The 14501-nt window shown below is 42.0% G+C and overlaps 2 protein-coding genes across 2 annotated transcripts in view; one reads left to right on the top strand and one right to left on the bottom strand.

The window, feature by feature from the left end:
• TMED8 (transmembrane p24 trafficking protein family member 8) overlaps positions 1-2712 on the bottom strand; it is a 36084-nt gene extending 33372 nt beyond the window's left edge. Inside the window, exon 1 of the mRNA XM_047080296.1 lies at positions 2434-2712. Within this exon, the coding sequence (XP_046936252.1) occupies positions 2434-2518 (85 nt within the window). The 5' untranslated portion in view covers positions 2519-2712. The remainder of the gene's footprint in view (positions 1-2433) is intronic.
• On the top strand, positions 2621-13616 carry SAMD15 (sterile alpha motif domain containing 15). Its single transcript, XM_047080297.1, has 3 exons — positions 2621-4900; positions 5848-5946; positions 12392-13616. The coding sequence occupies exons 1-3, from the start codon at positions 2867-2869 to the stop codon at positions 12626-12628; spliced, it is 2370 nt and encodes a 789-aa protein (XP_046936253.1). The 5' UTR covers positions 2621-2866; the 3' UTR covers positions 12629-13616.
• The last annotated feature ends 885 nt before the right edge of the window (positions 13617-14501 follow it).

Here is a 14501-nt window from a genome sequence, read left to right as displayed (position 1 = left end):
AGATTCTTCCCTTCCCTCAAGCAGATTTCTTGGGGTAAGTGCATAAAGAACTGTAGTATCACATTCAATTATATGTTTTGAATTGCTGATGTTTTTTCCAGTGGTACTCTTGTCTTACCAAACTAAAAACACCTTGAGGGCAAAGACCATAATCTGCTCTGGAACACCAATACTGGCTCAACAGCCAATAAAAACAAATGATTGTAAACTTCATCACAACAAGGTGACAATTTCCTATAGGCAGTAAAATCTCCACAGTTAACCTGGACAGTAAGTTAACCTCTCTCAGCTATAGTTTGTTCCCCTATAAAATGGGGAGGGGGAGCCTGGGTGGCTCAGGCAGTTGAGTGTCTGATGCTTGATTTAGGCTCAGGTTGTGGGATTGAGTCCCATGTCAGGCTCAGTGCTGAGCATGGAGGCTGCTTAAGATTCTCTCTCTCTCCCTCTGCCCCTCTCCCTTGCGCGCGCGCTCTCTCTCTCTCAAATAAATTAATTAAATAAATCAAATGGGGAGAAAATGACTCTTCACAGGATTAAATCAGATAATACAAGTAAATCTTTTTCTACTTTCTGGCACAGAGTAAGCATTCAATTAATGTAAGTTACCATTACTATTATTTTAAGAGCAACAAATCCTACCTCAAGGGGAAGAACTTGCTCTGGGCCACAGTAACAAACCCCTACATGACAGAAGAAACCAACACTCACCCTGTTAAGGACAAGAGGAAGAAACTAACCAGAAGTATTTTATCAATGTCCTGGGAACAAAAAGAGAATTCAGGAACCAATTAAAAGGGGTAAAGGGGAGAGGAGACTCACTCAGAGGCAAAACCACCATCCTCCAACATAGTCCTGGACTATTCTTAAGACTTTTCTATTTAAAATGTTTGGGTTTGTTTGCCATAAGCACACAAGGAGCTAAAGGGGAAGTTGAAAAGAAAAGAAAAAATCCTCAACTTATAACTATTGACATATGCAAGGGACAGATGTTTATGAGACTTTTGAGTGTTCATTTGCTGAGTCTCTTAGAAATTATGCTTAAAATTTTTATTGCTATAATGTTAAATACATGCCATCAATTTTGAATATACTACAAAGCATAAAAGTTCACATGAAGGAAGAAAAGACAAAAATTGTTAGATATTTTAAAGAGAACATAAAGTCATGGGGAAAAGCTGGGTGACTCAAAGGTATGTGTGTGTGTGTTCCACTCAAGTAGCATTAGAAGATGGGAGAGATTTGGGATAGAAGTAAAAGACGAGAAAAACCATCGTGCTGGAAGACACACATCCAGGAACACCTCCCACAGCACCTTATTCTCGTAATAACGAATACCACCAGTATGGTTATGTACCAGGAGCTAGGCACCAGTGCCTCGCTCTCACTGGCTCATGTAATTTCCCCAGCAGTCTTATTAGACAGGTACCAGTAGCACCCACATTTGACAGATGACGAAACGGAGATAGGGAGAAGTGACTTGCCCAAGGTCAAATCAGTAAACTGAAGATTCAGACTCCGACCCAGGCGCCACCTCTACCGCTACAATTTATGGTGCCTATTTTAATTTCAGACTTGGAAATTAATTTATACTTGCCACTTAGCGAGACCAGTTGTCTCCCCCTACCCTTTGAACCTCCTGGTGTGGTAAGCATAAGGAGGCCCGAAAGGTGAAGTGCGCCAGATGCACCCTTCGCCCCTGGGATGGTGAACCCTTGCCGAGGAACTGGCGTGGGTAGAAACGGGGACGGTCTCCCGAACCAGAAGAGGAGGGTGCCGGCGAATGAGGGAGGTCGCCAAAGTCCCTAAGTCAGCCCCTACGTCCTGCCTTGGCTCTGGCCATGACGTTCACTCAGAAGACCCGGAGCCTACCGGCTCCCGCCCGGCTCTCGTCTCCCGCACTTTGAGCGACGGAGAGGGGCGGCGAGGCGCGGGGGCCCGCGTGCAGCGACCAGGACCAAGCGGGGCTCAGGCCAGCGGAAGGCGAGGCTCCCCAGGCGGACGCGGGCAGAGAGCGCGCGGACAGGTGGGGAGCGGGGTGCGGAGCCACAAGCAGGGGGCAGCGAGGCCAGAGGGGCTGGGGTCCGCGGCCGAGGAGGAACCGGCGGGCGAGCTCAAGAGGCGCCGCGGGCAGAGCAGCCCCGTCACCGCCAGCCGGGCCGATGGGAGGACGGAAGCGGGGCAGGAACCACGCCATTTCGAAAGAGGAGTAGCGAACAAGCTCGAGCGCAGCCCCAGGCTGGGCGGCGGGGACGGGGGCAGGGGCGCGGTCAGGGGCAGCGAAGGCGGGGGCTCTGCGCGGCAAGGGGCTGCCCGGGCGGGTCCGCTCCGCCGAGGGGCGCGGGACAGAGCGGGGCAGGGCGCGGCCCGAGGGTCGCACGACGCGCCGGGCCCCGAGGCCGGACGGACCCACCCGCCGGCCCCCGGCTTGCGTACCTGAGGCGGCCGCCTGGCTCCCCTCCACTCCCGGGCTCTCCCCGGCGCGGCCCGCCGGCCCCCCGGCTGCCTGCCGCTCCGACATCTGCAGCCAGCGCCGCGAGCGCCTCCGCCGCCACCAGCGAGTGGCTCCGGAAACAGCCGAAGGCCGAGCGAGCACGGCGGCGGCGCTCCGGGAGGAGCCGAGTGGGGCCCGCGGGCCGGAAGGGGCCGAGTGCCGGCCCCCAGGGGCCGCAGGGGCTTTGGGCAGCGGAGGCTGGCGACGCGGACGCGGGGAGGGTGACTGCGTGCTTTTGAACGCAGGTTTTTAGTCAGGGCTAGACAGAACAAGCAAAACCTTGGGAAGATTCAGGAAGACCCGACCGGAAATCATGGTATCCATAGAGACGCTATCGGAAGTTGGGGTTGCTAGGAGGCCTGAGCGCGTCGGCCAATGTGCGTCATGGCTGAAGTCCCAGAATATTACGATTCAGGCTCGGATGAAGGAGACCTGGAGTATGAGGACCTCAAACTGCCTAGGTCACTTAAAATGGCTCAAGATGGCGAAGTTGACACCACGGCAGAAGTAGGCCTGGAGCTACAGATTGACCAGGAGCCACAACCAGAGGCGGAGGAAGAGGACCTCAAATTGGGGGCGCCAGAGAATGTATACCTACACCTAAAACCGACCAGCATGTCTGAGGAAGAGATTCCCAGGGAGTCAGAGATAGACCTTTCTAGCAAGACTGATCCAGGGATGTCCCGGGAGGCACAGTCAGAAACACTCAGAAAGATGGAAGAGCTCTTCCAGGATTTGGATGTCCTTATGCATGATAAGGAAGAACCAGGCTTAGAGTCACCAGAGGAGGCCAAACTAGATCTTAGAGAGGATGTACTCATAGAGTTGGCTGAGGAAACATATCTGGAGCTACCAAAGGAGACCAAAGGGGCCTCAATTAGTGAGACTAATTTAGAGTTACCAGAAGAGACCAAATTGGAAGTTCTGGAGGATTCACTTAGAGCACAATATGAAGAAACAGGTCTAGAAACTTCAGAGCAGACCAAACTTGAATTTCCGAGTGAGAAACCAAGAAAATCAATTGAAGAGGCAGATCTACAACCGCCAGAAGTGACCACACCAGAGATTCCAAAGGAAGCACAGAGAGAGTCACCTAGGGAGGACAGGACCGAACCATCTGAGCAGGCGAAACCAGAGTTGCCAGGAGGGAAACCAAGAGAAACTGAAGAGTCAGGTCTGGAGCCCGCAGAAGAGACTAAAACAGAGGCTCCACAGGAAATACAAAGAAAAGCAACTGAGGAGAAAGAGACAGACCCACCTCAACAGACTAAAGCAGAGTTTCCAAAGGAGAAACCAAGAAATTCTACTGAGGAGGCAGGTCCACAGCCCCCAGAAGAGACTAAATCAGAGATTCCAGAGGAGAACGGAAGAAAATCAACTGAGGAGAAACAGACAGAGCCACCTCAGCAAACTAAATCAAAGTTTCTAGACCAGAAACCAACTAAGTCTAGTGAAGAGACACAAAGGAAATCAACTGAGGAGAAAGTTCTAGAGCCACTAGAAGTGACCAAATCAGAATTTCCTGAGGAAAAATCAAGAAAATCAATCAAGGAAACAGGTCTAGAGCCATCAGGAAAGACAAAACCAGAAGTTCAAGAAGAGATACTGAGAGAATCAACTGTGAAGAAAGTTTTAGAACCACTAGAGGACACTAAATCATCAGGTCAAAATGATAAGCAGAGAAAATCTACTGAGGAGATAGGACTAGCACCACCACAGAAGATCAAATCAGAGGAGACAGTAAAAGAGTCAACAGAGGAGAAAGGTCTAGAGCCACCAGGACAGACTAAACCAAAGTTTCCAAAGGAAGAACCAAGAAAATCAACTGAGGAAACAGGTCAAGTGCTGCCACAGAAGACCAAACCAGAGGTTCAAGAGAAGACACAAACAGAGGAAGCTACAGAGAAAGATCTAGTGTTACCTGATAAAGCCAAACTACCACTAAGAAAAGAGACACATGTAGAATTTTCCAAGGAAGATTGGCCAGAACTAGTTAAATTTAAGCAGTCTGTAGACAAGGATCAGCTAGAGTACTCTGACTATCAAACAAGAACGTGGTCGGTAAAAGAAAGCAAGAAAGCTAAAAGAGATTCTATGTTTGGGTCTCCCACAATAAGTGAAATAGACTCAATAAGTACAAGTTATGAGTTCTCCCAAGAACATAATGGACTGTTTGAGATTACTGATACCAGTAGTGACTTCTACGCATATGTCTCAGATTATCAGAGGGATTTGGGGGAGCCTTTTGGTGAAATAGTTGAAGATTTGTCCCCAGAGTTGAAGGAACTGGCACACAAAGATGAAGAAACCTCGCCAAAAGAAAGTATAGAGCTACAATTTGAGTATCTTAAATGGAGCCCAGAGAAAGTTGCAGAGTGGATTAGCAAGCTAGGCTTTCCTCAGTACAAGGTATACAAAAATAATGTTTTTAAAGATCACATTCTCTCATCTTTCTACCTCTTATTCCTCTTACCCTTACCTGAGCTCTTGCTTCTTCTTCCCTAGAAGGAGCATAGAAAAGTCCTGGACTATGGTAGAGGTAACTTGGATTTTAATTTTGGCCTTTCTACTGATGTATTTTGTATTTTGATAGAGGAAGGGAGGGTCACATCTGTTTCCCTATTTATCACAGTAAGTATACTTCTTTGTAATTCTTGAATAAAGACTAAAAAAATTATATAGGCCTCTTTTCATAGATAAGTATCTTTCTTTTTGACAGATTTTGTCCAAGGTAGACTATTGGTACTTTGTCAAGTTTAGTGTCAGCTCCCTTAACTTGTACTACTAATTCTTAAGTGTCTGCCCCAAAAATGTCATATGTATCATGAGCACCTAACAGTATTAATGTAAATAGTTCATCAAGAGTAGTTCTATTAAAAAGATAGAGTTAATGCCAACTATACTTCAATAAAAAATAAAAATAAAATTTTAAAAAAGGAAGCTGGGAAAAAAAGATAAGAGAAAATCTTATTTCGTTGATGCCAGCTATGTTCTTAGGCTGCCCAAAACAACATAAGATCTGTAATCTTTTGCACCCCAGTACTTAGAAATGTAATTGAGGAATGAAAGAAGCATTGGTTGTATCATGCAAAAAAAAAAAAAATATATATATATATATATATGAGCAATGTGAAATTTAATCAAGAGCTCAGGTGGAAAAAAATGTGGGATTATTAGGATTATTGTTAAATTTCAATTTGCTTTAAAATTTAATTAAAATTTTTTCTCTGTATTGAACCAGAAACAAACATGATTTGTCTCTCCCTTCCTTCTCTTCCCCCAATTCTTTCTTCTCCTTCCCAACTTCCTGCTATTTGCCATAAATCATTTGAGTGATGTTCTTGTTATACTAACAGGAGTGTTTTACCACAAACTTCATCAGTGGCCGAAAACTCATTCATGTAAACTGCTCAAACCTCCCTCAGATGGGGATAACAGATTTTGAGGACATGAAGGTGAGTTGTGTTTAATGTTTCCCTATAGAGCACTGTATTGCAGAAAAAGACCACTTATTACAAGTTGGTATTTCCAGTCATACCCTCACATAGCTACCAAGTACCACCAGATAAATATCTTACTCTTTTTATGTTCCAAGATGATACAACTATGTGTATGAGCTCTAATTTCAATTTACATTAATAGTGTACTGGATTTTCTAAATAAAAATAAGGAACAGAATTAGCAAATTAGTAACTTGTAATACAAATTCCTGAAATGTCTAAATACCAAGAATTTCAGCTTCTTATGAGAAAACATTTTTCAGAGTCTGCCAATTCATTTTGCTTCTTTGACATTTTGATTCCAAAAATACAGTATCAACAATGCAATAAGAAAAATTCTAATTATCCTTTTCTGGTCTTGCAGGAGAAGGGACACCTGGCTGGCCCAGTCAGTAGAGCATGCAATTCTTTATCTCTCAGTTGTGAGTTCAAGACCCATATTGGGTATAAAGCTCAGTTAAAGAAAAATTGGGGTCCCTGGGTGGCTCAGTCAGTTAAGGGTCTGACTCTTGATTTCAGCTCAGGTTATGATATCATGGTTCGTCAGATCAAGCTCCTTGTTGGGCTCTGCACTGACAGCTTGGGATTCTCTCTCTCCCCCTTTCTCTCTGCCCCTCCTCTGCTCATGCTCGTTCTCTCTCAAAATAAATAAGTAAAACATTTTTTAAAAAATTGAAATCCTCAAATGATGAATCCAGTGGTCTATCCTTATACCTCAAGAACTTTGAATAAGCAAACTTCAGAATATTTATCAAAGTCACCAAAGTGTGACCCTCTCCTTGAGGTCACTAGAGTAATAAAAATTAAGACATTTAAAGGTATCTTAGATAAGCTTTGCTTGACACATAGGTCCACTTAAAAAAGCTAATTATACACTATGACACAGGTAACTTTTTAGAGATCACACATGAACTTAATGTTGGTTCTCAACCCTTTTGGGAGCTCTCTTGTGTCGTCTGAAATTGGCCCCTGTACTCAGAGGGCAGGGAGAGACTGAAGAAACATGTAGGCCACTCCAGGTTGGTAGGTGGCAGTTTTAATAATAACAAAGAGAATTTACATATGAGGTTTCTCCTGGGTGGCAACAAGATGAATGATTTCCATGCCTGTCCTCTAAATCTCAAAAGTTTATAAAGAAGCCCTAACAGGGGTCAGTCATGTATACTGTGCAAGTGTTTTCAACACCACATCACCTTTCCAAGGCCATGTCCTTAGAGCAGCCTCAGGAAGCGGGAAAGGCAAGTGGAGCCCACATTCCAAGGACAGGGAAGGGGGTAAGGAGCCTCTGGGTGCCCAGGTCCAGCTCATAGGTCAATCAGCAGTCACATCTTTTTTTATCACATTCCCCCACACTTAAGCATGCTATAGATACCTTTTTTACTGATAAATAAGCACTTTTAGTTCTACCATTGTAATTACAACACCTAGTACATCCAAAATTCATCCCATAACAAAACTTACATAGTGTAATGCTCTTTTCCATGATAACTCTCCTGTATCATCATTCATGGACTTGGGCAGAATAGCAGGACTGGGAAAAGAGCTGGTGGCTTGAGAGTGCAAAATTCTAGGCATGCTGATAAGAAACTGAACCCCATTTGAATGGTGCATCCCATTTACAAGCCTTGCAGTTAACATATGGCCAGTTTCTATTCTCTTCAACTTCCTTAATTATGCAATTATTCATGCCTCACCTGTAGAAAGAACTCACCATTCCCTTTGCTCTTTCTCCAACTTACTGAGAAGATGACAAAAGAGCTAGTGGGGTGGGTGAGACTGATGGGGAGTACAGAAGGGACGAAGCACTAATTCTTCTTTGAACCTGGCCAAAGGATCTCTTAAAACCACTATCCTATCATTCCCATTTGTAGTGATGCATTAGCTTGGTAAAAAGGGGAAAGGAAGTCAATCGTATTTATTCTAGGGACAAGCTAAACAAGATAGCATTACACCTGCTTCAGCTTTGTCTCTTAGAGAATCTCAAAGCAAAAAAATTTTTGAGAGCACACGTGCACACACAGGGGAAAGGGACACTGGGAAAGGGAGAGAGAGAATCTCAAGCAAGCTCCACACCCAGCTCAGAGCTTGATGCAGGACTCAATCTCACAACTGCAAGATCATGACCTGAGCCTAAATCAAGAGTTAGACACTCAAATGACTGAGCCGCCCAGGTGCCCCAATTCTCAAAATATTTTTAACTGTTCACTCCATCAAGTGAACAAAAGAACCCTTGGGAAATATTTGGGGAAGAACATAGGTGAACTGCTTATTCCTTTTGTATGCATGATTTTATATTATAGAATATAACCTCATAAGCTTTATATCCCAGCAATTTTACTACACTTGCCTTGTTTCAAACTATTTGAAAAGCACAGATTAATAATATGTGAGCAGATTCTCACAAGACAAAATATTTTTCTTTAACTTTCAATTTTCAGGTAATTGTAGTTTTATAGAAGAGTTGCGAAGATGGTACAAAGTTCCTATGGACTCTTAACAGAGCATTCCCTAATGTTAACATCTTATGTAACCATGGGGGCATTTATCAAAACAAAGAAATTACCACTGGTACAGTATTCCTAAGTAAATTATAGACTCTATTCAGATTTCTTATATTTCTCCACTGATGTCCTTCTTTTATTCCAGTATCCAACTGGGGATACCACTTTGCCTTTAGTTGTCATTGTTTCTTTGGTCTCCTCCAATATGTGACAGTTTCTTTTTTGTTGTTCATAAAGTTTTTTATTTAATTATTTTGAGAGTGAGAGAAGCGCAAGTTGGTCAGGGGCAGAGAGAGAGGGAGAGAGAGAGAATCCCAAACAGGCTCCACACTAGCAGTGTGGAGCCTGATGCAGGGCTCGAACCCATGAATCATGAGATCATGACCTGAGCCAAAGTTGGATGCTTAACTGACTGAGCCACCCAGGCACTCCTATGTGACAGTTTCTTGATCTTTGTCTTGACGACCTTGACACTTTGAAAAGTAGTGGCCAGGTATTTTGAAGACTTCCCTCAATTATGGTTTGTCTGATGTTTCCCATGAAACAAGAGATCACAGAGGTGATGAGCCCTTTTCATCTCATCAGGGAGTACATGATATCAATGGGCTATATTACTGGAGATGTGAACCTTATCACCTGATTAAGGTGGCATCTGCCAGGTTTCTTCATTATAAAGTTATTGTGTTTCCCTTTTCATATTCTATTCACTAGGAGTGAGTGAAGTAGGCCTGGCCTACACTCAGAGACACAGAAATTAAGATCCACCTCCTGGAGGGAGGAGTACCAGAGCTTATGGACATATAGTAAAACGACCTCAGTTTGGCCCATGTGTCCTTTGGACAATGCTCCCCTTATTTTTTTCTAGTACTTTCTGGCACTACACATCACTTCAGACTCATTTTTTACTTTCCTTGCTGCAGCTCTGGAAGCAGCCATGTCTCCCAGAAGCCCTGGTTGCTTTTATCAGGGAATGGAATTTAGAAACCACGATGTAGCACCAGTTGTGCTTGTTGCTATGGGAGTATCATTACTTCTAGGCACTCTGAGCAGAAAGATGTAGGAAACATACGTAGATATGCAAATCTCATGTAGATACAAATTTCTATTTATTTCTGTAAGCATGAGTTCATCCTGTTATCTCTGACTCTAGTCCAGCACCACTGGGTTCATTCTAGCCTTCCCATCCTTCTGATTCCCTACCCTACTTTGCTTCTTTATAACTTCTTTCTCTGATAGGAGAAACCTGATTCTCTTTATCTATAAATATGTATATGAGAAACAAATTACCAACAGAGTACAGTGTTTGTCTACAGTTGTTCTTGTCTTTAGCCTTACACCACCTAGACAAAGCACTGTTTTTCAAAGTTATTTAGGTCAGCTAAATAACTTTCTTCCCTATCTCCTTCAGTGAAATTATGTCTTACTTTGTAATACAATTATATTCATTTGTCCACAGCCTATATTCTATATGGGTTCCTGAGACGTCCTGGCTTTTTAAAAATTTGCATAAAGTCACTCCTTGCAGTCTATAGTTCTGTGGGTTTTGACAAATGCACAGGATCATGTATCCACCACACAGAACCATAAAGAACAATTCTGTCCCCCTTGTGTCCCTTTGGTAGTCAGCCTATCCCCTCACCCCAATCCCTGGCAACCACTAATCTGTTTTTAGTCCCTATAGTTTTGCCTTTTCCAGAATGTCATATAAATGGAATCAAATAATATATAGCCTTTGAGTCTGGCTTCTTTCCCTTAGCAAAATGCATTTAAGATTAATCCACATTGTTGGGGCACATGGAAGCCTCAGTCAGTTAAGTGTCTGACTCTTGATTTTGGCTCAGGTCATGATCTCATGGTTTGTGGGTTCAAGCCCCCCATCAGGCTCTGTGCTGACAGCATGAAGCCTGCTTGGGATTCTCTCTCCCACTCCGATCCTTACCTCCCCTGCACTCCCCCCCCCCGCCCTCTCTCTCAAAATAAATAAATAACCTTAAAAAAAAGTTTAATCAACATTATTATATGAATCAACAAGCAGATTTTAAGGAGACTATACAATCTGTTTTAATAATGGTGGTATATTTGAACCATAATGATGACGTCTTTAGGGTTTTTTTTTAAATTTTTGTAATGTTTATTTATTTTTGAAAGAGAGAGAGTGCAAGCTGGGGAGGGGCAGAGAGAGAGGGAGACACAGAATCTGAAGCAGGCTCCAGGCTCCAAGTTGTCAGCACAGAGCCAGACACGGGGCTCGAACTCACGGATCACTAGATCATGACCTGAGCCGAAGTCTGACACTTAAATGACTGAGCCACCCAGGCACCCCGACATCTTTAGGTTTAATTATAGGTTCCAATTATGTAAATGTGCATAGTTACATACATAAGGTAACCACAAACAGTATGTATTATATTGTTAATGATGAAGCAAAACTATCCGTAGCTTACAAATAAAAGAATAGCAGCCTTTAAAAACCATAATCAACACAGAATACAATGATGATATAGTAATAATAGAATCCTCTTGAAAACTAGACAGATTCTGCATGAGACCATTTGCATTGAACATGAGGCTCCATCCTAGAACACAGAACTAAGAATCCTTAGGAAACTCTTTTTTTTTTTTTTTTTTTTTTTTAAATTTTTTTTTTTTCCAATGTTTATTTATTTTTGGGACAGAGAGAGACAGAGCATGAACAGGGGAGGGGCAGAGAGAGAGGGAGACACAGAATCGGAAACAGGCTCCAGGCTCTGAGCCATCAGCCCAGAGCCTGACGCGGGGCTCGAACTCACGGACTGCGAGATCGTGACCTGGCTGAAGTCGGACGCTTAACCGACTGCGCCACCCAGGCGCCCCAGGAAACTCTTATAATCTTCATAAATATCTGTATTCCTGTAATCCTTACTAACTTAAGTAAGTTACTAGTAAATTGCTCTAAGTCTTCGGCAAAAATAAGATCTGCTGCTTATCATTTATCAGACCTAATGAAAGAACTCACAGTTTTATATTAATTTATAGCCCATCAAAGGTCCCTCATGGTCCATTGATGAACTTCAGACATAGAATTAGATGAGAGACGGTTAGATTTTATTTCCTGATTCCACATCTAACCAGTAGCTTTGTAACACTTTTAATTTCTGCATTAGAATATTAAACAGTATTGGGCTCTCTCAGCCTGCAGTAGGCACATAGTTCTTTTGGTTAATAGTGAATAAATCTGTCTATGATTACAGGGTCCCTCCTGGGGGCACCATCTGTTAACCTCAGTGAATTTGTGAAAGAACCTGCTCTGGTCAGGGGCACTCAGGGTGAGGTGCTGACCTAACAAGGTGCTCGGTGTAGCAGCATCAATTACAAATGAGAATTCTTAAGAGCCACCTGTAGTAATTTGGATCTCTAATTCTAATAAAACAGCTGGAACTTTAATGTCTGCTTTTTAGTGTTTGAGATTTGTTTTTAGTCAAACAAATTAAGTAACTATTTGAGTTATTATTTTTTTCTTAATTGCAAATTAACTGAGCCCATTATAGACAAGTTATTTATTAACCTTCCCAGAGACAGTCATGGCTCTTAATCTGAACATATTATCTGCTCATATGGCTGATCAGATTGCTCAGCCAAAAGAAAGAAATGAACCCATCCGTGGCAAGCCATTGCCAAGAGCCTAGAAACACCTTTAAATGGAACTTATAAAAAGGTAATAAATCATTTGATGTTTCTTATAAGGACTTTATTTTGAGAAGGCCAGGCTAGTAAGCATTTCCATGTGTTATTTCATTATTTTATTTTCCCTTAGAAATAACTTAAAAGGTTACCATTCAAAAGGCCTAGGAAAATAAATAAAGCTTCTTTAATTTATATTTTCAGTTAACCCCATTAAAAAAATTGTTCTTGTATTTTAGGTAATTTCTCGGCATACACGGGAGCTACTGGGAATTGAAGAGCCATTATTCAGACGCACCATCACCCTTCCCTACAGGGACAATATAGGCTTATTTTTAGAGCAAAAAGGTCATACTGGGGTAAAATCTGATTCCTTGACCTTATCTGAATTTGTGCAAGCAGCAGGATTACAGGACTATGCTCCAAAAGTAACTGCCCCTGAAAAGAATGAAGCATTGTATTACACTGAACCGTAGGGAAGAGCCATTTCACTTACCTGAAAGATCAAACTAAACTACTTGGGGGAAGAAGTATGGTCTTTTGGGTTCTCTTTTTATCTTCTTCATTAAGGATCAGAGTCAGAACTCCTGGCTCCACCCCTAGTTCTGTCAGCACCTCGCAGCACCTTCCTTTTATTTGGGTTTCAATTTAGCTCCATGTTTAAACAAAGATATCAATATTTCTCTTTCTGGGTAATTATAAGGATTCCTGATAAATTTCAGTAATGTATCTGGTATAGGAACATGTTAGGGAAATGGAATTAAAAGTAAAATCTCCTGCCAACCTAAATAATCTTCTCGACAAATGCAGAAAAAGAAACAGTTGTATTATTGAATCAGCATTAAATCAGTCAGTGATGTATATCACAGGCAAGCTGCTAAAGAAGACTGCAAAGTCGAGGAGATCTCACCCTTTTATATAGCCAGCCAGACAGAATCCATTACTTACATGTTAACTGTCTGTATCCAAAAGAAAAAGAAAACTTCTCATATCTTTATGACAAACATGAAGTTACTATTGGAGCCAGGCACTTAGGCCCAAGAGATAAGGTGCCATCCTCCTTAATGCTCACATTTCAAAGAGATGGCCCCAAAGCCCCCCAAACAGACAGTCTTGGGATGTAAAACTGGTAGGTGACTTACTCAACTTTTTAGAAGATTTATGTACATGTCAAAAACAGAAAAATGACTTAAATTACATGTTTTGTAAAGGAAATGTTGTAAGGAAAGGGAGGAGGGGAGTTCTTTCATTTTTTGCATCAGAGAAAAAAATTTTAATATTTTTTAAAATGTATATTTATCCTTACAAACAACATGGCTTATAGGAGTACCACTGGACTATGGAATACGGACTGGAGTTTGTTTACCAGGCTCTTTTATGTGGTACTTTCCAGACCTTTATAAAATAAAATTCAGGGTGTGCCTGGCTGGCTCAGTCAGTAGAGAATGCAACTCTTGATGTCAGGGTTATGAGTTTGAGCCCCACATTGGGGGTAGGGTTTACAGAAAGGAAGGAAAGGAAAGGGAAGGAAAGTAAAGGAAAGAAAAGAAAGGAAAGAAAGAAAGAGAGAAAGGAGAGAAAGAAAAAGGAAAGAGAAAAAAAGGAAGGAAAGAAGAAAGAAGAAAGAAAGAAACAGAAAAAGAAAGAAATTGAATGAAAGAATGAATGAATGAATTCAGAGTCTACCCATAACTGACTGCTCAAAAAAAAAGATAAAATAGTTCGTGTTGCTTGAATGACTCCAGTTCCTCTCTAGTTTACAGGCTTAACTGTTCTTTCTCTTCCCAGCCTCACTTCTTAGTCCTAAAAGCCACTAAAGGGCTACCATAATCCAGAAAGGCAATGATGTACCCTGTCCAGTTCCCTACACCTGAATGAATAGTCAAAGGAATCAATTTCTTTTTTTTTTGTACTGAGAAAAGGAACAGTACCTCAAGTTAGCATTCGTACCAACTGTTAATATTTGATGATGCATCTACTTTTTTCCCACATTGGATCAATGAAATTTTATCTCAAACCATTCTACACCATACCATTGAGTTTGCCTGGCTCACAATTATGCAAAAGAGAAAAATGTAAATGATTAATCTAACACAATGGTGGTTTACAAGTATAGTGAACGGTTTTGTTCAAAAGCACTTTAGCGTTTAGCAAACAATTGTCCTGTTCAATGACAGAGCATAGTCAGTGTCCTCCTTTCTCAACCTGATGGTCACTGCTATTGTTTTCTACTCTATTATAACTGACATAAAGTATTTGCAAAATGTAAAGGCAATAACTTTGCAGTGTAGGAATAATATCTATATTTTGCAAAATTATTTTTAGCCATGTAATATAAATGCCAGCCAT

This window comes from Lynx rufus, unplaced genomic scaffold (genome assembly GCF_022079265.1).
Source record: "Lynx rufus isolate CCGP_SWC_20201006 ecotype Redwood Valley unplaced genomic scaffold, mLynRuf1.p SCAF_17, whole genome shotgun sequence".
Taxonomy (NCBI): domain Eukaryota; kingdom Metazoa; phylum Chordata; class Mammalia; order Carnivora; family Felidae; genus Lynx; species Lynx rufus.
The sequence above is the reverse complement of the archived record's forward strand: the minus strand, read 5'-3'. Positions and strand labels throughout refer to the sequence as shown.

Excerpts from the sequence above, each read along its gene's own strand:
- SAMD15 (XM_047080297.1), top strand. The coding sequence starts at position 2,867 with ATGTGCGTCATGGCTGAAGTCCCAGAATATTACGATTCAGGCTCGGAT. Across the intron at positions 4,901-5,847 it reads TAGGCTTTCCTCAGTACAAG|GAGTGTTTTACCACAAACTT; the intron begins GTATACAAAAAT and ends TTATACTAACAG. Across the intron at positions 5,947-12,391 it reads CAGATTTTGAGGACATGAAG|GTAATTTCTCGGCATACACG; the intron begins GTGAGTTGTGTT and ends CTTGTATTTTAG.